This window comes from Chlorocebus sabaeus, chromosome 10 (assembly GCF_047675955.1).
Source record: "Chlorocebus sabaeus isolate Y175 chromosome 10, mChlSab1.0.hap1, whole genome shotgun sequence".
Taxonomy (NCBI): domain Eukaryota; kingdom Metazoa; phylum Chordata; class Mammalia; order Primates; family Cercopithecidae; genus Chlorocebus; species Chlorocebus sabaeus.
This window is the reverse complement of record NC_132913.1, coordinates 68812974-68837357: the sequence shown is the minus strand read 5'-3', so window position 1 is coordinate 68837357 and position 24384 is coordinate 68812974. Positions and strand designations below refer to the sequence as shown.

Below are 24384 nucleotides of genomic sequence, written 5' to 3'. Positions count from 1 at the left end.
AAAAAAAAAAGCATATGGAAGAGTAAAGCAGAAAGAGGACATATCTTCTACATGTCCAGTGGGACATTGTTGTAATGTATCCTTGTGTGCATGGGTGAATCCAAATGGAATTGGAATTACAAAATAAACCCTATATGATGAATTCATTAGGAAATAGTGCTATATAAATATGAAGTATAATATGAACAATTACAGCTAGATATATACACAATAAGGTACTGTAATTTTTTCGTAAATTTATTTTAAAAATGGATCTTACCACATTAATAAAAATATACTTCTTTCAGCTTGGGTTGTGCCAGAATCCTAACTACTTCTGAATATAGATCAGCATGTTTCAAAATATTTGTGCTAAAGTTGCATCCCCACTCTGCTACAACCACCAATGTAGCATCTTATCTAATGGCATCAGAAAAACTTCTAGGAGAACCTGGGAATAATTATTTTTTCCCAATTACCTATTCATACACAAATCAAAGAAGAGAATGAACTATAAGCCCACGCTGGCATATGATATCATTTCTCTTGCTTCTAAAACAAAGCAGGTTTTAGAGATTGTACCATTAGAGGTGTGAGAGAGATTTTGAGGATCAGAGATCCATAGGATAATGCATAGAACAATAGAGTGAAAAAGTTAAGGCAGCAGAGAAATCAGACTGATAAGAACTTTTGAGGCCATATGGTTCAATTTTTTCCTTGTGGGTGGAGCACAGATGTGTGGCGCTCAACTTTGGCTTGGCCACCTACACTACAGGCAGAGTATGTTGTTACTGGACAATACTGTTTGCCATTCTTTTTCTTTAAATTATACTTTATGTTCTAGGGTACATGTGCACAACATACAGGTTTGTTACATATGTATACATGTGCCGTGTTGGTGTGCTGCACCCATTAACTCGTCATTTATGAATGTTCAGAGTTACTGTACCTTTGGGCAGATTAGAAAAGGCACTTCCTCTGTGCTAACTTACAAAAAGGTGCCCTTTCTTCCAGGTTAATTCATCCTTTGCTTATAAAACCATTTTAGTATGCATAATGCATTTAGTATGCATATAGTATGCATAGTATGAAAGTATTTCATACTTTCAAAATATTCATATTTCAAAAATATTCAGCCCAAGGTCACTAGATTCAGCCTAAGGTCATTTGTTAGATTGCAAATTCATCATTCCTGTTGGCCAAGTACCTTTGTGCTAGGCATAAACTGTACAAAGTGAGAACTTGTGAGCTGACATTTGCCTCTTTGTAATTTTTGTCTACTAGAGTTAATGTTATCTTTTGTAGTAATATGAAATCAATGTGCCCCATCTATTGTATAAGAGTCACTGAGATATTTGAAGACAGATACCCTGTCTGTCCCTCATCTCTTGTTCATGATAGGTACTTTCATCGCCTTCAGTTACTTTTTTGCATTAACAGAGCTGCTAGACTTTATCATGGTCATTATCATTATCATAGTCAAAGACATTTATCTGAAGGAAACCTTGATCTCTGCCAACTCAGGGCTCTTGGGAATGCCTAGTCACCAGATAATTTTACCTCCTGGGCAGAGGTGTCAAGAAAGTGGTGTTTGTTATCGTTTTCCTCTTCCTTCTCCTAAAATCACGCTTCTAACATGACTGTTAACAAGTCTCTTTGTAGTGTTTCTCTGGTTGCTTTTGGCTCTACTTGAAGCCTTCCATTTCTTGGAAATGCCTCTTGCCATTCTAAATCTCACCCAGCAGAAAGCTAGGCCATCCAATGAAACTGTGTCACAAAAGATTCCAGTAGCCTGAGGCATCACTCCTTCCAATTTTACCCACATTTTAATGAAAAATCTGAAAAGTAAATGTTCATGCATCATATCTAGCTAGAGAGAAAGATAATTCTGTGTAAAAGATTCTTTGTATTACCTCTTAAATAATTGTGGGTATATATGGCCAATCCTGTTCCCAACATTCAGATGTGAGTTAGGAAGTTGGAACTTTATACCTGGGGACAATGAAGACTCATTAATGGAGTATATACAAAAAAGTGATATGATTAAATATGTGTCTGAAAATGGTTATTCTGCCTAGAGTTGGGGAGAGATTTGAGGGAGAAAGGATAAAAGGCTATTGTAGTACAGGTGGAGTATCTCTTATCTGAAAGGCATGGGACCAGAACTGTTTCAGATTTAGGATGTTTTTAGCTTTTGGAATATTTGCATTATACTTAACCAGTTCAGCATCCCTAATTTGAAAATCTGAAATTGAAAATGCTCCAGTGAGCCTTTACTTTGAATGTCATGTCAGTGCTCCAAAAGTTTTAGATGTTGAAGTGTTTTGGATTTTAGATTTTCTGGTTACAGATACTTAACTTGTCTACACATGAAAGATATTTAGTGATCAGATCTAGGGAATTAGCTGGGAGAAATGGAGGAATGCTGTGGCATAATTTAAAGACAGAAACAACTGTCCTTGATCATGGAGTGGTTCTGGAGAGTGGAGGAAAGGGACAATATAGAAAGAAGTCATTTTCCTGTCTTGGAGTAGATGATGGAACACAAAAAGAACAATATATTTGAGAGAGAATATATTTGAAGGTTTACATAATGGATTTTCTTTTGAGCTTATTAAGTTTGAAGTAACTACAGGACAAGAAATTACATTTCAGTATCATATCCTGCACTAGAATTTTATCACCAAACCAAGAAATGTTTATGTCCAAATCAAATCTCACCTGATTTTATTTCTGCTGATTTTCTCATCAACATTCAGTATCAACCCTAAGACTTTCTCTTGTGTTCCTGAAGTTACATTTGCACCGAAAAGGGGAGGGGGACATTCCCAGCAGTGAGAACTGTGTTCAAAAACCTGTAAACTGTGAAGACTTCTCATCTCCAATTTAGAAAGAGCACAGGTTGGCAATCTCATAGGAAAAGGCAAATAGATTGAAGAAGGGGCTAGGTTACATTTTTTGAAATTACATTTGTCTGGTAATCCTCTCCTTATGTTTGTTTGGAGGGGGATGATTTGAATCTGGCTGTCACTGATTCCAGGGCCCACAATAGCCTGTCTAAATACATATTTGGTCCTTTCTACTATATCTAAATAGTAATCCAGATCACTCTTTATCCTTTTGCCTACCATTGTTTTTTATAACCACCTATTACTTCATATTACAATTCATCATTTAATTAGCATATATTGTCTATCTCCAGAATGCAAATTCCTGAGGCCAAAGACTATTCATTTTGTTCATTTTGCTAATATAGTTTATAAATGTGGATAGTCAGGTTCTTTTCATTTTGTTTCTCTGTTCCAGATCTTTGATTTTATTGAACTTTTACAATGTTACTTAAAACATTGCTGTTTTCAGACAGGTTGCATTAGTGTATAATCAAATTCTATCTGCAATATCAAAACACTATTACAAATTTAAAAAAGTAAAAATAGCATTTAATAATAACATAGTTCTAAAACTCATTATTGGATTTGGAAAACTTTACCAGTGTAAGCTTTGGTATAAAAGTAAGGCTTGGTAAACTGATTCTTAGCATAAATATTTTTTCATAATATTCTTAATTATTTTAATGTGTACATGTGAGATGTTTTATTTTGCATTTTAAGGTTGTAACTACTTGCTGTAGTTATAAATGAATGATCAGCACACATCTTCTATGATAACCTTTCAACTTTATTAATATTAATATTTTTTATGTAGTTTTATTATGGTTTTCTTCTGATTAGAATTTAATATAGAGAGGTTTTATTCATGTGAGTGTTAATGGCATTTTGAATAAGCTATGGGAGAATTACAATGTAACACTGCTGGATACAGAATGATTCTTTGAGACACCAAGACTAATAATTTTTAACAATATCTAAAAACATTGTAGGAAAAGCTTGAACCATGCTGGCACCAGGGACAGACAGGCATGAAAGATTAATGTAATCTTGCATATAATGACACACATTCTTACACAAAAAATCCATCTGCAATGTCATGTCAGTCAGCAGAAATCTTTGATGGGTGGATACAGCTGGGCTGTCTCTTCTGGCAGAGCTGCCCTGGAAAATGCTAAATGTGGTTGTGATGCTTGGTGCCATCTGCAGTGTGCCCGTTTATCCTGTCTTCACTGGCATTTACAATACTGCATAGGGCATCAGTGACTGTGGAGACAGAGATATGGAGTGACAGATTCATTTCCTCGGAGGGTCTGAGCTCTGGTGGGCCAGTGTGCCACCCTCCTTCTTGGGTCTGGGTCTCCTATAATTGGTGTTGGCTTTACTTTGTATTTTCACATCCAACTCTTCCTCTTTTTAGTCTAACAGTTCCAGTACACATTCTTCTGGTTTGTAAATCTTACACTAACCTTTCGACTAATTTATTCATGTAAGGTTGCCAAACCGATTTAACATTGACTGTTCGATGCCAGCTAATATGCTTTATTTTCAAAATACTGCTCCTCCTAAGCCTCTGATTTAAGGGACATGTGTCTTATTTAGAGAATACTAAACAGGCACCAGGATAAATTCTGTAACCACTATGCGTGGGATATTCCCAAATGACTTATGTAGTTGAAACAAATATACGACCTTCTTTTACATAAAGCTATAAAACACATCAGGCCACTAACACTTAGTCCTCTTGCCCATGATTAAAATATAAATATTCAAGAATAAATGTTGTTTTATGACTCGACCATATGTTTATTATATTATTTTGCCAGAACAAGTTAAAAAATATAGATCATTGTTTAAAACTTTCACTTTGTCTATGTGTGTGTGTTTTTTTTAATAGTAATGGAATATGAAGGGCACGCTCTGTCACTGCTTAAGGAATGTGAACTCCAGGGATTTGATGGGTAGGTTATATTATTAATATATATCATGTCATTTATGTATTAAATGCCTTCAGTAGTTTTAGCCACGTATTTGGAACTAACATTTAAAAATATTTGTAATGTATGTACTCTGGCTTTATCTTGTTCATAATAATTAATGGTAATATGTCATCTCTCAGGATCTGGCATAGGAAAGCAAAGAGAGAAATCTAATTATAAATACTGGGAAATGACAGTGTACTACCCTATACTTATTAATGTGGGTCCATTTGCATCTCTAATTATTGGCTTTTACCATGTATCTAGAAAAGTACTGATGGAAGATGTTATACTGGTCACATGGCATAACTATATGATGATCCTCTTTTACAAATTAGTTGATAGGTTTAATAGCTACCCATTGGTTAATTTGTGATAGATTGAAGGAAGATATTTTATAAATACAAGTAAATAAATACATTATTTTCAGGAAGAATAAGAAAGAATTCTAATTATCTCATAATGTAGTGACTACAATATGGGTATGTTATTCACAGTGGGCATTGGAAACCATTGTTTGCAATACCTTGAAGTGTACAGAGATTGTTCACTGGCATGCAAACATTAGAACCAAGGCAAGTGATATAAATTAAATTGCGATTTTTTAAAATTAGGTTTTTAAAATTTGCTAAAGTGTTGGATTGATGTGTAAGACTAAAACGTATTACATTCTTTTAGGGAAGATGTTTTTTACATGAGTAGATATTTGAGAATTTAAAAAGTTGACAAGTGTGTGAGTTATTGTGTTACATGGTGACGGGCAGCGGGCAGGGGCAAAGACCCATAAGGTCAGGAAAGGGAGTTAGATCTGTCCTTTCACCAAAGTGAAAGGCATTAACTTTCCCAAAGAATGATTTGAATGTGTTGGGGAGGGAAGCGATGCAATCAAAGTTGAGTATTGGCAGGGCTGTTTTTCAGAAATGCTTATTTATTTATTTTTTGAATGAGGAGAAAACAATAGCTGTTGAGAAAGAAAATGCGATAAAACATGATTTTTCCAAAAGGAATCTAATTGAGGGAAGTAAATCTAGATAGCAATACTGTATAAGCATTGGGAATGAAAAATATGGGGTAAGAGATTACTTCAGAACTTTATACTTAGAGGTAAACAAAAACATTAATAGGCATCATTTAGAACATTGTCTTACAAGTATACAATTTAAGAAAAGTCCTTGGGGGAATCATGCCCACCAACTACCTATTTGGATATGCTGCATAGTCCCTCACTAGGCCTCATGAGTACATGAAGGTAGCGGCATTGCAAATGAGTCCCTGCTTTCAAACTTGATTGGATCAAGAATGAGAATGAAGATATCACAGATATTAAACTTGGTCTTACACAGCAGCATTACAAAATGTTCTGCTGAATGCAGTATCTATCAATATGTTTTACTGGTATTTGTACTGGCTAAAGGGATGAAAATAACTTTTCAAAATGAAGAAAGACTATTGCTGAAGTGTAGTATAGTAATATTTTTCTCTTTACCTGAACATATTTAATCCTTATTTATTTTTCATGGCAAGTGTTGTTATTTTTCAGTGTAGAGCTAAAAGATATATAGATTTTTCAGTTATTACTTACGTCTTACAAACCAAATAGTTTGGCCTAACCATTATTTGAATTATGTGTTTCTAAATTCTAGGGCATGCTGATTTATTTCAGACTTATAATAATTTAAAATTTCTACTGAAAGTCATCTTCTGTGTTCTAAGATTCTTTAGATCAGGGTTCCCCAACTCCCAGGCTGCAGACCAATATCAGGCAGTGGCCTTTTAGGAACTGGGAGGCACAGCAGGAGGAGTGGCAGAAGAGGGACCATTTCCACCTGAGCTCCGCCTCCTGTCAGGTCAGCAGGAGCATTGGATTCTCCTAGGAGTGCGAGCCCTATTGTGAAATGGGCATGCAAGGGATATAACTGGGAATGCGAGGGATCTAGGTTGCATGCTTTTGATAAGAATCTAATGCTTGGTGATCTGAGGTGGAACAGTTTCATCCTGCAACCATCCCTCTCCCACCCCACCCCACCCCCCAGTCCATGGAAAAACTATCTTCCCACAAAAAAAGGTCCTTGGTGCCGAAAAGGTTGGGGACCACTTTAAATAGCTTATTTATTTTTGTGGGTTCAGTTTTCCCAGTAGAAGCTGATATGGTAGTTGGAGTAATTGTCTTAATAAAATGGCAATTTTAAGTCACTGTACTTAGAATTATATAGACAGATATATGAGGAGAATAATAGAAACAGTTTCTTCAGGTACTTCAAAGGAACAATTCTCTTGCAAGTAAAATTGTTTGAAAATAGAATATTCTACATTGGTGAGTTTTCTGTTCCTGAACCTGTTCTAAAGAGTGGCTAAAGGAAAATTTTGGGGGAAATTTATAGAAGAGGTGCAGAGATGAGAGAAGGTTAACCCCAAAATGCTATGACATTTTGATGAGAGACAGATTCACATTCCTTTAAGAACTTTAGCCTGAAGTACCTCCGTCTCACACTAGTGGAGCTATTCATAGGGAGTGATTAGGAAATCACCTAGCAGTTTGGTTTCTAGATACAGGCTGAGGAAGTTAAGAGCCAAAAAAGATTCTATGTATAGTATTTAGTAAAGCAAAATGATTTGGTAAGTAATGTTTTAGAAATGCTATTTGCTAAGATTTTGGAGTTTTATATTTTTTTAATGAGTTCCATATGTTTCTATGAGACATCTTGTGACATTTCTAAACCCAACAGAACAGTGTATCAGCACTTACCGCAGCTGGTTCTCCACTGCAGTGTATCCTAGGAAACACTCTCAGATCCACCGTTAAACCTTGTAAGAGCTAAAGATTCTATATCGCTCCCTATTTTACCAGGCAGGAGTAGGAAGTTTTATGAAGGAAAATAAAAGAATACCAGTTACATAGACTTGAAGCAGTAATACTTGCATTTGTAAGTGTGAGTATAGTTTTAAAAATCTGTAGATTTTATGCAATTGTAAATATATGAATTCCTTGCTATTATTTGTTTCACAATTTTTTAAAAAATTGTTGAGTTATTTTTCTCTTGTTCATTTCACCATTTGGTAGACCCATAATGATCTAGACATTATTTGGATTATATTGACTTTTTATCAGATTGAACATATCTGTATTACTTAGTAAGGTAAAAAACAAAAACAAAAAAAACCCCTTTTCCAGAAAGAAAAAAACTGTGAATCAAAACTACAATAATATATTGAACATTTCATAGATGATGGGTTCATAGATAAGTATAAAAACATTCATTAAAAAAACTTTATTGCTCTTTAAAAAAGGATATATTATCACCCAGTGGTTCTTTTCTAGACAGAATCATTCTGTTTGGAGTCCATGGCAAGGAGTTTACTTATTTTAAAAACAAGATTTGTCATATGTAAAAACAAGATTTGTCACTTGCAAAGAATGAGTTACTCAAAGATTTAGGTTTTAGAGTGGCACAAGTGTGATTAACTCACATAAATGATTGAATATTTTGCTTTTTGCCTTTCTTGTAGTATTTAGACTCTTGTGGTATTTTTGTAAGAAGCTGTTGATGAAAAAAGCCAAACTGTAAAGTATTTAAAGAGGTTTATTTTGAGTCAAATATGAGTGACCACGGCCTCTGACAGCCCCAGGGGGTCCTGAGAACATGTGCCCACAGTAGTTGGGTTACAACTTGGTTTTATATATTTTAGGGATACAGAAGTTATAGCCAAAGACATAAATCAATAAATGTAGGGTGGTATACATTGATTTGGCCCAGAGAGGTGGACATCATGGAGCTGATGGTGAAGGGCAGCTCACAGGTGAATTCAATGATTTTCTGATTGTCAGTTGGTTGATAAGCTTTGCTGAAAGATTAGAAGTCATCAGAAAGAAATTATTGAGTTAAGATGAACAGGGTGGTGTAGGCTGGGCGCAATGGCTCACACCTGTAATCCTAGCGCTTTAGGAGGCCGAAGAAGGGAGATCACCTGAGGTCAGGAGTTTGCGATCAGTCTGGCCAACATGGCAAAACCCTGTTTCTACTAAAAATATGAAAATTAGCCAGGTGTGATGGCATGTGCCTGTAGTCTCAGCTACTCAGGAGGCTGAAGCAGGAGGATCACTTGAACCCAGGAGGCAGAGGTAGCAGTGAGCTGAGATTACACCATTGTTCTCCATCCTGGGCAACAGAGTGAGACTCCATGTCAAAATAAATAAAATAAGAAATTATAAAAATAAAGATAAACAGAATTGTGGAATCACAGGTTCTTATTATATAGATGAAGCCTCCAGATATCAGGCTTCAGAGATAATAGATGGTCAATATCTCTTATCAGACCTTAAAGGGTATCAAACTCTTAGTTAAATCTCTCATGGATCAGGAAAAGACCTGGAAAGGGAAGGAGATTCTCTATAGAATGCAAATTTCTCCTGCAAATTATGGCTTTGCAGGGCCATTTCAAAATATGTCAACAAAATACATTTTGGGGTAAAATGCTTTGATTTCCTCTAGGGCCTGCTATTTGTTATTTAATGCTATACCAGAGTCAGGTTGGAGTTGGGGATCTTATTGCTACAAAGTCTGTTTTGTCAGTCTTTTTTTTTTTTTTTCTCAAGCCTTTTTATTACTTGAGATACCACAATATTTATTTATTTATTTTACTTTTATTTTCAGTTTGGGGTACATGTGCAGGTTTGTTACAGAGGTAAATTGTGTGTCCCAGGAGCTTGGTGTCCAGATTGTTTCAGTACCCAAGTAATGAGCATACCTGGGTGGTGAAATAATACTGGCCATCAGAGAAATGCAAATCAAAACCACAATGAGATACCATCTCACACCAGTTAGAATGGCGATCATTAAAAAGTCAGGCAACAACAGGTGCTGGAGAGGATGTGGAGAAATAGGAACACTTTTACACTGCTCGTGGGATTGTAAACTAGTTCAACCATTATGGAAAACAGTATGGCGATTCCTCAAGGATCTAGAACTAGATGTACCATATGACCCAGCCATCCCATTACTGGGTATATACCCAAAGGATTTTAAATCATGCTGCTATAAAGACACATGCACACGTATGTTTATTGTGGCACTATTCACAATAGCAAAGACTTGGAATCAACCCAAATGTCCATCAGTGACAGACTGGATTAAGAAAATGTGGCACATATACACCATGGAATACTATGCAGCCATAAAAAAGGATGAGTTTGTGTCCTTTGTAGGGACATGGATGCAGCTGGAAACCATCATTCTTAGCAAACTATCACAAGAACAGAAAACCAAACACCACATGTTCTCACTCATAGGTGGGAACTGAACAATGAGATCACTTGGACTCGGGAAGGGGAACATCACACACCGGGGCCTATCATGGAGAGGGGGGAGGGGGGAGGGATTGCATTGGGAGTTATACCTGATGTAAATGACGAGTTGATGGGTGCTGATGAGTTGATGGGTGCTGGCGAGTTGATGGGTGCAGCACACCAACGTGGCACAAGTATACATATGTAACAAACCTGCACGTTATGCACATGTACCCTAGAACTCAAAGTATAATAATAATAATAAAAAAAATTGTTTTGTCAGTCTTATGATCTCCTTTTTTTTTTTTTGAGATGAAGTCTCACCCTGTCACCCAGGGTGGAGTGCAGTGGTGCAATCTCGGCTCAGTGCAACCTCTGTCTCCCAGGTTCAAGCGATTCTCCTGCCCCAGCCTCCTGAGTAGCTGGGATTACAGGCATGCACCACCATGCTCAGCCAATTTTTTCTATCTTTAGTAGAGACGGGGTTTCACCGTGTTGGCCAGGATGATCTTGAACTCTGACCTGGTGATCCACCCTCCTCGGCCTCCCAAAGTGTGGGGCTTACATGCATGAGCCTATGATCTACATCTTAATGTCAGTGCTGGTCAGTTGCACCTAAACTCCAAAAGACAAGAGGGTATAAGGAGGCATATCTAACCTCCCTTCCTATTATGACCTGAACTAGTTTTTTAGATTTTCTTTGGGATCTTTGTGGCCAAGAGGGGAGGGTCCATTCAGTTAGTTGGAGGACTTAGAATTTTATTTTTGTTTTACAAAACTTATTTCCTAGGTTGAGGTACATGAACATGATCTTAATGACTGAATAGTTGTTAACATAAATAAATATATTTTTTTCTAACTCACTTAATTTCACATTGGTTCTACTGGTAAACTGTTTTTCAAAATAAAATTCTCATAAGGCTATTTTTATTAGGTTTCATATATATAAAAGGTGTCTAATATATTGAATAATATTTCAGTTTCTAAGGCCAAATTGTCTTATTTCAAATCCCTGTTCTCTAACTTACTAGTGGTCCAATCTTGAAAAAGTTTACTTAATCTTTCTATGTCTTAGTTTCCTAATCTGTAAATTGAGGGCAGTAGTACCTATTGCTTAGTTATTTTTCCACTTAAATGAGTTAATACATGGAGAATGCTTAGGAAAATGTCTGATATATATATATACTATATATATATATATAGTAATCACTAAATATTTCTTTATTGTTATAATTGTCATTTGTATTAGTTTCAAAAGATTTAACACAGAATGTATTAGGGCAAAATTTCAGATGTTTCAGAACATGCTCATAGGGAGGCCACCTCTAATAACTCTAGCAATATGTTAACATATGCTTGATGCTATAACTGTATGTAAGATTCTAGGAGTTAAGTGTTCACATCCTATGTATATAAGGGTCGAGTTCTTTGGTGCTAAATTAGATTTTTTGGGGTATGACTTCACATAGTCTTTGTGGTCACACCCATATGTCAACATTTAGACAGCCAGGGATCAAGTGTTACATTTAAGTTCATAAATCTCATGGAGATTTTCAAAATCAGGTAAATTTCAAATAAAAGCTTGGTTTTTTCATTTATAAAGATGAGGCTGTTGCCTATTTTGCAGACTTCTGAGGATATAATAGAAATTAGTAAACATATTACCTGATATATAGTTTGTCCTTAGTAAATATCCTTTTTCTCTGACTAGGTGGTCACATTGCAAACCTCTGGAATCAGTTTAGACATAAGAATAAAACAGACCTAATCAAAAATGACCTGGATCATATCTTGAGTCTTCTAACCAGAGTAGACTTGGATTGCCCAGGCTATGTGGAGCTAGTGGGATGTGGAAGATGGGGACTAGAGGGAATAGATGGCTGAGAGGAAGATGGTGGGAACAGACTGAAAAGACACTTTCAGCCTCCGGTTGCCACCCTCCAGAGCTTCCTAAACTTAGAGAACCAATAACTACTGCTGACTGTGGCCCATAGGCAGTTTCATCTGAAATACAATGTTTTTAAATGTATTGAATGCTAGGTGCTAGTATTTACAAATTAGGAGACGCAGCCTTAAATCAGAATCTCTGGCTTCTCTAGAAAAACCTGATCTGGTTCCATTAGGCCTCCCACATGATGTGAGTGGGCCACAGTGAAGAAGAGGCTGCACCTTTGGATTGAGCCTACTCTTCCATTCCTGCTGGGCCCTTGTAGCCCTTAAGTTGTGACATGTGCTTTCACTGAGGCAAAAATCCACTTTCCATTGGGTAAATTGGCGACATTTTGATACATAAAAATATTTTGCATCCTTTGAACACAAATGATTATGAAACGAATTTCTAGTGTCTTATGTGTTACTTTCCACTCCCATAGTCTACTTAACATAAAGTTTTAGAAACTAGTAGTACTATCTAGGATTAAAGACTAATACTATTAAATCTAGAAGTACCATATAGCACTAATATCAAGGAGATGAAATTCAGGTCAGGCTTGTAATTACTACATCCATATACTAATGATAATTAGCATTTTCTTAAAGCTTCATATTCTACATGATTTTTATTACTATCTGTCTTTTCAGAACTTTATTGAGAATTAGCAGGATTTTATGACTTTAGCTGGTGTTAGTTAAATGAATTGCAGATGACAGTATTATTAACAAAAAATGAGAATGATATGATTTTGGATGTTAGCAGAGCAAAACGCTGGTCAGATGTGAGTTAACATGTTCAAATGTTTTCATATCTCTTAACACACTTAAAGCTATTTTGTCTATGGGGAATTATCTAGTTATTATATTTGTGAAGTAAACATAACTGTGTAGCATTTGTGTCTTACCCGTTGACACATATTAACATGTTTGAAGGTACACGTGAGCAGTCATGCACATAGACTACAAATTAGTAAACTATTTTGAAGTCTAGATTTCATGAATTATTACCAATCATATTGAAGTTTTGCCTTCTTTGCTTAATTTATATTTTTCTAGTGTTGTCTGTGTTGGTGGAGATGGATCTGCTAGCGAAGTAGCCCATGCTTTGCTTCTGAGAGCCCAGAAGAATGCTGGGATGGAAACAGACCGAATCCTGATTCCTGTCAGAGCACAGCTTCCACTTGGCTTAATACCAGCAGGCAAGGGAGTGGCTACAGATTCATTAAACTGACCCTTCTCCCTCTTTTCCTTTCTTATTTGCTAACCTAGACAGCACCACACAGAATTAATGAACGGACTTTGAAAGATCCAGACTTCTGGCATCCCCACTAGCAAATGTGAGACTTTTTACAAGTCATTTAATCTCTTTGAGCCTTATTTTTCTACTCTATAGAATAGGGATTACAGATATATTACTCACTTTATTACAAGGTTATTGCAGTACTAACCTTTGGATTAAAAAAGGGTTTAATATAGATAAACCATCAGTATATGGAATGGTTATTATTCTCCCTTCCCGTAAAAAGATCTAATGATTACACAGTACGAAGCAGGAAGTTTCAAAACAGGGCCCCTCCAGTCTAGCTTCTTATTCCATATGAGGTGAATATGGTAACTTGCATAACTGAAGTATGACCAGATAACCTTGAGAATGCCAAAATTACTTGTGACTGGAAGGAGGATAAGGTTTGGAAGGGTGAGATTCTTAAGGGCAAGGCTTTTTAATCTTTCTATTCACTGCCATTTTTCAGCATCTAGAATAGACTATGCCACAGTGATGCTCAGTGAAGCCTATTAAGTGAATGCATGTAAAGAAGACTTTATATAGTAAATGATACTTGGATTAGGCCTTAAAATGGGTTGGAGCTGGCCTGAAAAGGTAAGAATGAGTTATTTTCTTGGCTGCAGAAGTAATAAAGCAAAGGCAAAGCCCAGGAGTGTTTGAGGAATAGTGAAAAGGCCATTCAATGGAAGATAATGGTATCAAAATAGGCCCAACCATGGAGGCTCCTGCATGCCACAGTAAGGGCTCTGAATTGTATTTCATAAGCAGTAGGGAATAATGGGATGTTTCAGAGCAAGGGAGCAACCTGATTGGAGCTTGTTCAAGGATTCATTTTGCCTCACCGTGTGGAATGATTAGAGGATGGGGACAGGAGAAAGTAGAAGTCAGAGACAGGGAGAACCGTTAGAGCAACACTGTGATCCAGAAAAGACGAAAACATCATTCAAAAACTGATTGTATTACACAGTCACTCATTCCAAATAATTTAAATAAATGATAGTGAAGGAAATTATTTATTCATTTTAAAAAGTCATACATTATCACTAAAAAAAAGCAGAATATTTTCCACTATGATTATAGAAAATAATGCACATGGTTGAAAAATTCATATTTTGATAACGTTATTCATTTAGTGTGGATTTTAGTATACTTAGTATTGTTGATAAGTTGACAGAGCATAAGATATTCAAATGCCCTTTTAGAGTGTAAAGTCTTTCAGAAAAGTCAGAATTTAAAAGAAGAGAGAGATTCAGATATAATCTGATAATTCTAGAGTATATAGGAAAACCTAAAATGGTTTCTAAGTAGAAGACAATAAGAAAATTTTGACTCAGAGAGAAAAATGATGCATTTTGGGCCATCTTTTCATGACATTTTATTTCTTGACCTTTTTATTTTACTTTAGTAGTTCTGACTATAATGGTGGAAACTTTCCACCATTTCCCTCCATGCAAAGTGGATGTGCTTAGCACACTTCATTAGTACTTAAATTCCTGAGGTCATTCATTGACTGCCATACATCAGAAATAGAAAGATGGGTGTCCCTACAGGTATGCATTTGACATAAATTTGGTGGTTGGCTATAAAAACTGGTGGTTATTCTTATGTTTTTAGTATGTAATTCAGATTTTATAAAGGAATAGCATTGAGTTTTATCACTGCTATAATTTTTAAGAGTATTTCTGATTTGGGAAGCATTTTATGTATTCTTTGGATATTTGTAGTAATGCCATTTTAACATGTCTTGTTTAGAAGACACAGTATGCTGCCAAAACTCTGGTCATTGTATAGGAGTTCTAGCATTCTAATTCTAATAGGAGGGGAAAGTCATGTATGGGATATGTTTAATATGAGGACTCTATGCCTAGTCAGGGCTTTTGATAGAGAATGGGAACAAGAACAAGGCAGGAAATTTTCAAGCTGAACATGAGGAGACAGTGTGCCTTTGAAGCCATTTGCCTCCTGGAGAGAGACACCCAGAGGGAGAGTGTTTAGTAAATTAATCCACTGAGCCAACAGACTAAGCCACTGAATTATGGTCAGACTCAGATGGATCAGATGTGGGGAAGCCTGTATTTGAACTGCTGGCCATTAGGAATGGTGTTTGTTGCTATGGGAACTGGCACTAAGGAACTATACTGAGAGAATCTGATTAAAGGGGGAGGGGGAATGGAGAAAAAAAGCCTGAGAGGACATAAAAATAAAAAAGCAATCCAGTTGTTGTAAAACAAGGCTCAATCCACATACTGATGGCTGTGAACCATATATTCCTATAGAGTTTGCATAAATAAATTCATGCTTTCCAATTAATTTGAGGAGAATAAAATATTGCCGAGGGACTGTTAATTTCTATGATATTTCAGGCAAAGAACCAAAGTGTAGGTGCCGTTTTCGTGAGAATTTTAGATATGCTTGACTAGGAAGTCATTACATCACATTTATCTGTTTGGATGTGGGAGACATTAGCAGCCTTATGAATATTCATGGTGTCTGGTTAATTAAGTTAATTGTTCTGCAGAAGTGCTTGCACTTCCAAGGACAATTTTTTTTTTTTTTTTTTTTTTCGCCTCCGTAGTTTCTCTCTGGTATTTCATCAGTAATTCTTTACATGAACTGCTACTTCTGTCCTTACTTTTTGTATTTGGAACATTTTAGCAGCTCTCGGGAGGGAGTGGTGGGCAAAGTTTCTGGTAGTGTTAAGAAAAATAACTTTCAGGCTAATTAAAATGTTTACCTTGAGGTAGAACATTTATAGCTTTTGTGAGAACATTAAACTTACACCATTGTTATTTATGTGAGCAGCATGTTCTTTTGGCATGTGGACATCTTTTCAAATAGAGTACAGTTTCCTGAAACAAAATGTAATCCATCTTTCAGATTATCACAACAAAATATAGAACAAGCTATCATTTTGCAATCTTACATATACTTTCTCATAAACTTTCCTTTTTTCTTCAGAGTGTCAAAAACCACATTTAAAGACTGAGGTTCAGATTAATGAGTAGTCAATGACTAAAATAATTTTCTGACTTCTAGTCATGTCCGTTATCACTGCCAGCTTCTACAGAATTTAGAGGAAAGTTGCAAAACCTGAGAAGACATGAACAATTTCAGCCATCTCTAGCATTCTAAAGAAAATTTGTACTTGGGCATACTCAGCATACTTCAAACTCACAGGGAATAAATGGTCTATATTTTCTTAAGTCATGATACGTGTCATTCTCTATTGCACATGACATTACATTATGTTTTTTAATAGCCTTTCTAGAGGAATGCTTTTATGGTCTACTCCTAATTAACCATGGTAATGGAGGAAATGTGTTTCATGGAGTACTATGATCCATCGATAATCCTAAATATCTCACTCTAATTATGTGGCCTCCTCCAAAACCTTTACCACAAATCTGATTGGGAAGCACAATGGATTGACTTGTTTCCTCCTTCTCTCTCAATCCATTCCAGATTTATTAGCAATTAGATGGTCAAAGGGCAGGCTGTAGAGGGCCACAAGATCATTGGAAAGGCCTGGATAAAGATCCACTGAGTAACAGGTTTCTACACTACTTGTTTTCAAAACTTAGGGTCCATAGACTCACCTTGTGAACTTGCTAAAACAGATATCTAGGTCCTCCCTCCTCCAAACACATTCTGATTCCATGAGTTGGAGGTAGAACCCAGGAATGTACGTTTTTAACAAGCTCCCAGGTAATGATGCTGCTTGGACCATGCATTCCAGAGAAGTTTCTCACCAAGTCACTGTGCATACAAACCACCTGGGGATCTAATAAATTGCAGACTCTGATTCAGTGTGTCTGGAATGGGGCCTGAGAGGCAACATTTTAAAAATATTTGTTTACTTTCATTCATACTTCTATTACTGTTTTAGTACCCATTATCCTTATTTTTAAATGGACAAAAATTATATATATTATGTACAATGTGATGTTTTGAAACATGTATACATTGTGAAATGGCTAAATAAAGATAAACATGCATAAAATTGATATAATGATCACATACTGATTTTACATTGAGAACACTTAAAATCTCTCTTAGAAATTTCCACGTATATAATGCATTGTTACTTAACTATTGTTTTAGCCTGTTCTCACGCTGCTATAAGGAGATACCCAAGACTGGGTAATTTGTAAACGAAAGAGGTTTAATTGACTCACAGTTCAGCATGACTGGGGAGGCCGCAGGAAACTTAGAACCATGGTGGAAGGCAAAGGAAGCAGCAAGGCACATTCTTCACAAGGTGGCAGAAAGGAGAAATGCTGAGTGAAGTGGGGAAGAGTCCCTTATAAAACCATCAGATCTCATGAGAACTCACTATTACAAGAACAGCATGGGGGAAACCGCCCCCATGATTCAGTTACTCCTACCTGGTCTCTCCCTTGACATGTGGGGATTATGGGGATTAAAATTCAAGATGAGATTTGGGTAGGGACACAAAGCCTAACCATATCAACTATAGTCACCAAGTTGTATAACAGATCTCTTGAATTTATTCCTTTTAACTGAAAGTTTATATCCTTGACCAGTATCTCTCCAGTCCTTCCCACCCATTAGCCCCAGTAACCACCATTTTTCACTGTTTGCTTTTATGAGTTTAAGTTTTTCAGATTCTACATAAAAGTAAGATCATGTGGTATTTGTCTTTCTGTGTTTGTCTCATTTCATAATGCCCTCCAGGTTCATCTGTGTGTTGTAAATAACAGGACCTCTTTAATGCCAAATAGTATTCCATTGTGTATATAAACAAGCTGATTGTCCCTAATCTGAAGGCCTAAAATCCAAAACGCTACAACATTAGAAATTTTTGAGTGCCAGTATGATGCCACAACTGGAAAATTCCACACCTCATGTGATGGGTAGCAGTCAAAGTACAGTCAAACCTTTGTTTCATATAGAAAAATATTTTAAATATTATGTAAAATTATCTTCAAACTATGTGTATAAGATGTATAAAACTTTTATGTTTAGACTTGGGTTCCACCCCCCAGATAAAAGTCTTCCTATTTCTCCATAGCCTTGCCAGCATCTATTGTTTCCTGACTTTTTAATAATCGCCATTCTGACTGGTGTGAGATGGTCATTGTGGTTTTGATTTGCATTTCTCTGATGATCAGTGATATTTAGCTTTTTTTTAAAAAAATATATATATATGTTTATTGGCCACGTAAATGTCTTCTTTTGAAAAGTGTTCATATCCTTTGCCCACTTTTTGATGGAATTGTTTTTTTCTTGTAAATATGTTTAAGTTCTTTATAGATTCTGGATGTTAGACCTTTGTCAGATGGGTACATTGCACAATTTTTCTCCCATTCTGTAGGTTGCCTGTTCACTCTGATGATAGTTTCTTTTGCTGTGCAGAGATAGTTTTCTTGATTTCTTTTTCAGATAGTTGTAAGTGTACAGAAATGCTACTGATTTTTGTATGTTGATTTTGTGTCCTGCAACTTAACTGAGTTTGTTTATTAGCTCTGACCATTCATGGAGCCTTTAGGGTTTCCAAAATAAATGAGATCGTGCCTACAAACAAAGGCAATTTAGCTTCCGTCTTTATGATTTGGAAGCCTTTTATTTCTTTCTCTTGCCTAATTGCTCTGGCTAGCACTTCTAGTACTATTTTAATGAGAGTGGTGAGAATGGGCATTATTGTCTTCTTGAGGTACAAGACATTGTTTCTCAACTCCTGCAAGTCATTTTAATAAGCACTCAAGTATTGTCATTCCTGCTTGACAGTAGGCCATATTTTGAGTAACAAGGGTCACAGCATAACTTGCCTTTTGGTGAATCAGTTGGAACCAGTTTGCCAGTTCATCACAATAAACTTTTCTTTGCATTGGTATTACTAAAAGTAATTGTGCTTATTTATTATTAATAATTAAATATGTTTATTCTTAGTTACCTAAAAAATTATGATTTTAATGACCTCTTGGTTGATAATGGCTAAGCTGCCTCAGCTTCTCCAATTTAGTAACCCAAGTACATATCAGTTCAAAGTAACACAAATGGAAGCAATTATGTATGATCACATAGAAATGCTTCTGATTAGCAAAATCCAGAGGACTGGTCTTTGCCTTGATAACCGGAAAACACCACATCCATGCTTTCACAGCTCTTGGCTATTACTGGACTTGTTATATTCTTTAATTCAAGAAAAGTTGTAGCTTCATTCATTCTGTTCTTAATAATTTTAAATTCTCTTTAGCCTCCTGGGAATGGGAGGGGCTAGCTGGTATTGTCCCCTGTATCTCAGATTTCAGTCACACATAAACATTGAAGGGGCCTGACTTGGGGAGCTCTTTGCCTCTGTGGACTGGTGGGGAAAATCCAGGTGTGTCTTAAATTCTAATAATCACGAAAATCAGAAATAATGTTTCAAATACAAATCTTCATACATGGAAAATACAATGGAATTAAACATTTTCTTCAATGTAGGAAACATTTGTGAGATAACAGGGGATTCTCATTTGGCTAAGAGCTTACCTCTAAGACTCATTAAATGTATTTAGAGCATATTTTTTGTAGCTTGTAGTTATTTTATTTTTCTGAGTTATTATTTGGATTATTTTCTCTTTTATTTATGTATGCATTTGTCTCTGCTCCCCAGAGGCATCCTTTTGCTGTTGATCCTCATTTTGGCATTGAAGCTAAAAACCCATTCATTAAGGTTGGATGGAGTGGGCTTTGATATAGCTAGCATTTGGGAAGTAGAAAATAGACATTCGTGATCAAAAAAGCTGTAAGCGGTTACTATAAACTATTTTTAAATTCCTAAGTAATTTAAATATTCAAATAATTGTGTAGACATTTGATGTGCATCTATAGTGTGAATAAGAACTTCTAATATTCACATTAACTTTTCTGATTTTATAAATTCTCATTTATTTTTCATCTGAACATTGCAGAATGACATCTATATAAAGTAAGAGCAAATGTTAATTGAACACATTCTACCCTGATAGTGCATGTTTTAAAATTGCTTTGGCAGGATCTACCAATGTACTGGCACATTCTCTTCATGGAGTTCCTCATGTGATAACTGCAACGTTGCACATTATAATGGGTAAGAATTCTTCCAAAGCAGTTCACATTTTATAAGGAAATTTTGATTTATATAAGGAAGGCTATCTTATTTCCATCAGACTTTAAGGAAAGGCAGGTTCTTTGTCTCTCAAAGTAGAGAAATGTTTGACTAAAAGATACAAAAGTAGTGCTTCACTATGTGCACTTCCTGTCTTTTCAAAATACTTGCTTTGTAAAGAGCAGTAAACTAAGTTTTACTATAATCTCTATAGAAAAAGAATGTAGTGTGCTCAAAATAATTTTATAACCAGATGAAGAAAATTAATACATGCTCCTTAAATATATCAACACTGTTGTAGGACTGTACCAAGACTCTAGGACTAGGATTATGTTATTAATGAAAAAACATACCAGAAAAAAAATTTCAGCCAGTGTATGTCTATAGATATTTTATTATCCCAATTAGTAGAAAGCATATAAGCTCAGGTGTATGTAATACCAAAGTACTGCTAAATCTAAGTTTACCTTGCCCATCTACTTTTCTTTGACCATGTTTCATAGAAATAGCAATAAGCTGAAAAATTTAGTACTCTGTGTTTCTTCACTAGCACCTGAACAAGTTAAAAAGGGTTATTGTTGTAGTTATAGATAAAGGGAACTGAAGAGAAAGTAAGGATGTTCATGGTCTACTGTACCTTGAGATATTCTCCTATAAGCCAATAAATATGCTCTCTTATATTTGCTGTTTTGATACAAGTCCTATACTCACTGACTAATATTTAATATAATATTCAAGGGCATGTACAGCTGGTCGATGTCTGCACCTTTAGCACCGCTGGCAAGCTTCTTCGCTTTGGGTTCTCAGCCATGTTTGGCTTTGGTGGAAGAACTTTGGCTCTGGCAGAAAAATATCGATGGATGTCCCCTAACCAACGGAGAGATTTTGCTGTTGTTAAGGCACTGGCAAAACTTAAGTAAGTCTTTTTCTTAAACCAATAATTTTGTATCCCAGGTTCAATGACTGTTAATAACAAATTTCATTATATTTTAGGGCAGAAGACTGTGAAATATCATTTTTACCATTTAACAGCTCTGATGATGTGCAAGAAAGGTAGGGAAAAACGCAATGTGATACAGATAACCTGCATCTTTTTTTAAAGCATAAAACATTCTGACAAACAATTGATCAGACTTAGGATCTTTGGTTATTTTTCTAACACAGTAGTAAAGAATATAGAATCACAGACTCTTACATGTCCTAGTAAGCAAACAACCACTTGCTCAGCCTTTTTCTCTTCTTTCTTCTTTCTTTCCTCCCTTCCTTCCCGCTCTGTCCCTCCCTCCCTCCCTCCCTCCTTCCCTCCCTCCTTCCTTTCTCTTTTTCCCTTCCTTTCCCTTTTCTTTCCCTTTTCTTTCGTTTATTTTTTTCCTTTTTCATTTCCTTCTTTTCCTTTTTCCCTTTCTTTCCTTTTCCCTTTTCTTTTGCTATTTATTGAGTGCCTATTATATGCCAGGCACTTTGAATACAACAATGCATCAAAAAATGAACAAAACACACAGTTTTGTCCCTCATAATTTTGGTCTAGTGTGTAATATAAATATTAAAGCCATACTAAAGAAGGGTTATAGTCTTTAAAGAAATAGTAAATTATTGTTCCTTATAATACTAGTTTATCTTTAAATGAATCAACACATTATGTTGGCAGCAACAAAATTGTACACGTTTTTACTATCTAATCAAAGAAAGTAACATATGTAATGATGAGTTCACTAATTTTCTCATATTTAATCGATGTGTGTGTGTGTGTGCACATGCGCGTGCATTACCTGTTTTATAGCTTTGTTTTTTCTTTCTTTTAGGAGGGCACAGGGATCTCCCAAATCTGGTGAGTACAAAAGTATCTCCTTGAGAACTGTGCCAGGTTCTGTTGACATTTTGCTCTGGTGAGGGAAAATAACCAATCACTCTCATTACCTTTAGACTGTAATGATCAATGGCAAATGATCCAGGGTCAGTTCTTGAATGTCAGCATTATGGCAATTCCTTGCCTGTGTTCAGTGGCACCTAGAGGCTTGGCACCTAATACCAGGTTAGTAAGCATTTTTATTGAATTGTTGATACATTTCTTATAGACCATTTTTTTCCAGGATATCCAATTAACTGTTGGTTAGCTAGAAACTTAACTGGTAGTTCATCTTTGTATATTAGAGAGTCTAAGGGATTTGTCATCACAGTAGGTTGAGAACAATTGTTGAACTAGAATAATTATCAGATAATCATTGACTATTTAAGGTCACTGAGGCTAAAATATTTCCTAAGTTTCATTGATATAATTTTATGCCTACTTTGCTTGATGTATTCATTTAGTTGTGGAGAACATTATATTAAATGCTGATATTTCTTGTGAATGTCTTTGCTTTCCAACTTTAATGCAAACATAAACATCCTTAGCATGAAAAATCACATATATGTATATTTGATACTGTATTAGTCTGTTTTCATGCTGCTGATAAAGACATACCCAAGACTAGGTAATTTACAAAAGAAAGAGGTTTGATGGGCTTACAGTTCCACGTTGCTGGGAAGGCCCCACAATCATGGTGGAAGATGAAAGGCACATCCCACGTGGCAGCAGACAAGAGAGCTTGTGCAAGGAAATTCCTATTTTTAAAACCATCAGATCTCATGAGACTTACTCATTACCATGAGAACAGCACAGGAAAGACCCACCCCTTGATTCAATTATCTCCCACCACGTCCCTCCCACAACACATGGGAATTATGGGAGCTACAAGATGAGATTTGGGTGGGAACACAGAGCCAAACCATATCAGATACCTTTAGTCAAAAGAAACATTTCAGTTCTATATAATGTGAATAGTAGCGCATATCAATCTCCTGCCCACATTTTCAATGGAATGAAATGTGAGACGTCTTATATATATCTTTTTATCCATAGGATATAGACATTCCTTCTCTTGCACATTCTTCTTAAGCAGCTGTCCATTATGGGGCTGAAAATATTTCTTTCTTAAATCCAATCCTGTAGAGCGTAGGAGAAAGGATCATGTGTGTTGTGAAATATAGCCAATAAACAGGGAAATATTCAAAGTTAGAGAAGAAAACAGAAAAACTGCAAACTTGGATATTGAAAACCCAGATGGCAAGGTCCTCATTAATTATATCTAGTGCTAAAACTTGAAAGGAGTATTTTGAACCTTGTGTGATTTAGAAATTGAGCCTGGTGGTTTTCCCCCACACCCTCAGAAATCCTAGATAGCTGTGTGCCTTTGTAATGTAGTTTCCCTGACTAAACTTGAAGACGTGGCTAGCTGACCAAGGAGCTATGTTTGGCAGGACTTGAGACAATGTTTATCTAACCCTGCTTGTTCAAGGACCTTCTTGGGAGGGTAGACCTCTTCTGGGAGCAATTGATTCATAGCTCCTTCAAAGCCACTCCGTAAATGTTCAGCTTGACTAGAATTCCGCTGTTGACTTTCCAGGCTTAATCAGTATTGATGAATTTTTCAGAGAAGGATGACTAATTAGAGATTTCTTCTGTGGTTTATAATCACAACATGCCATCTTTGCAAAGGCCTTTCGATCAAGACTCATTTGACCAGAGATTTTTTCAGAGATGTAGCTTCTGATGATTCAGGATGATTGAACAGGAGATTTTACTTTCTGCTTTTTCCCCCACCATGATAAATAATAATTTATGTTAAAGTATCTCAGTGCAAATTGCCAATAGGAACTAATATTCTTGTATTCTAAGTATTCTAAGATTAAATATGTTCATAGATGTGAGACATTTAAAGCAGTGTCAGCCATGTATGTTGTGTTTCTATTTCAAGTAAAGATTGCAAAGCAGGCATAGGATAATGCTTTTAATGTTTACAAAATTATGCAATTAAAAAAGATGCACAGTAACACTACCATGAATGTTTTGGTGCTGTTTATTTTTAATTGGGAAGCAGCAGCATGATGGAAAGAGTGCTGAG

The 24384-nt window shown here is 35.9% G+C and overlaps 1 protein-coding gene across 3 annotated transcripts in view; it reads left to right on the top strand.

Moving 5' to 3' along the window:
- CERKL (CERK like autophagy regulator) overlaps positions 1–24384 on the top strand; it is a 135141-nt gene that overhangs the window by 88373 nt on the left and 22384 nt on the right. For 2 of the 3 annotated variants that reach the window (XM_007965533.3, XM_073019850.1), the window contains 7 exons: positions 4765–4828; positions 13119–13261; positions 20348–20422; positions 21179–21356; positions 21434–21493; positions 22243–22268; positions 22364–22472. In XM_007965533.3, the coding sequence (XP_007963724.3) occupies positions 4765–4828; positions 13119–13261; positions 20348–20422; positions 21179–21356; positions 21434–21493; positions 22243–22268; positions 22364–22472 (655 nt within the window). The remainder of the gene's footprint in view (positions 1–4764; positions 4829–13118; positions 13262–20347; positions 20423–21178; positions 21357–21433; positions 21494–22242; positions 22269–22363; positions 22473–24384) is intronic. The other variant, XM_073019851.1, reaches the window with a different exon arrangement.